General features: G+C 63.0%; 1 protein-coding gene across 1 annotated transcript in view; it reads left to right on the top strand.

Annotated features, from left to right (window-relative positions):
- MMP15 (matrix metallopeptidase 15 (membrane-inserted)) overlaps positions 1-819 on the top strand; it is a 21204-nt gene that overhangs the window by 16183 nt on the left and 4202 nt on the right. Inside the window, 1 exon segment of the mRNA XM_010861968.1 lies at positions 394-658. Coding sequence (XP_010860270.1) covers positions 394-658 — 265 coding nt within the window.

The raw sequence follows: 819 nt of genomic DNA, 5'->3' as shown, positions 1-819 counted from the left end.
ATTTTGCCCCACCTCCGCCCCCCTCACTCAGCAGCCCCTGCGGAGCCATCAGACCCTAGACCAAGAGGAAAACAGCCCGAGGGACAAGGGACTTGCCCGGGGTCGTACAATAAGCCTAGAGGCCCACACCCATCTGGGGCTCTCTCTCCTTGTGCCCCCCTACCCCTGCCCTCTTCCTAAGACCCCCTGCACCAAACTCTCCCAGGCAGGGGGAGTCGTCCGCATCATCCACTGAGTAAAGGTGATGCTGGAAACCAAACCCAGAGCTGTCCAACTTCAGGGCCTGGCCCTCACTCGGCCCTCACCCAGAGCTTCCATGGTGGCTCCAGGGGACACAGATGGCCCCAGGGACCCTCGCTGCGCTCTCTTCGCCCAGTCTGAATATGTTATTAGACTGAGGGTGTTCCTGGGCTCCCAGGACCCATTCTTCTCACTATCACTCCCAGCCCAAGTGTGTCCCACTGGAAGGGGTGGGTAGGGGGCCCCCATGCCGTCCACTCACCCCCACGCCCTCCCCAGGGCCGTTGGTTCTGGCGGGTGCGGCACAACCGCGTCCTGGACAACTATCCCATGCCCATCGGGCACTTCTGGCGGGGCCTGCCCAGTGACATCAGTGCCGCCTACGAGCGCCAGGATGGGCGTTTTGTCTTTTTCAAAGGTGAGTTGGGGCAGGTGGGAGGGAGAGGGCTGGGCAGCCCTCCTGCCCTCACCTCTGGCCTGACCTCTGACCCAGCCGGGCCTGACGGAGGATGGAAAGGAAGGACCACGTGCACATTTCGTCTTGTCGCCCACTGCGGGCTTACTCAGGGGGACCTGGCC

This window comes from Bison bison, unplaced genomic scaffold (assembly GCF_000754665.1).
Source record: "Bison bison bison isolate TAMUID 2011002044 unplaced genomic scaffold, Bison_UMD1.0 scf7180017864473, whole genome shotgun sequence".
NCBI classification, from domain to species: domain Eukaryota; kingdom Metazoa; phylum Chordata; class Mammalia; order Artiodactyla; family Bovidae; genus Bison; species Bison bison.
The sequence above is the reverse complement of the archived record's forward strand: the minus strand, read 5'-3'. Positions and strand labels throughout refer to the sequence as shown.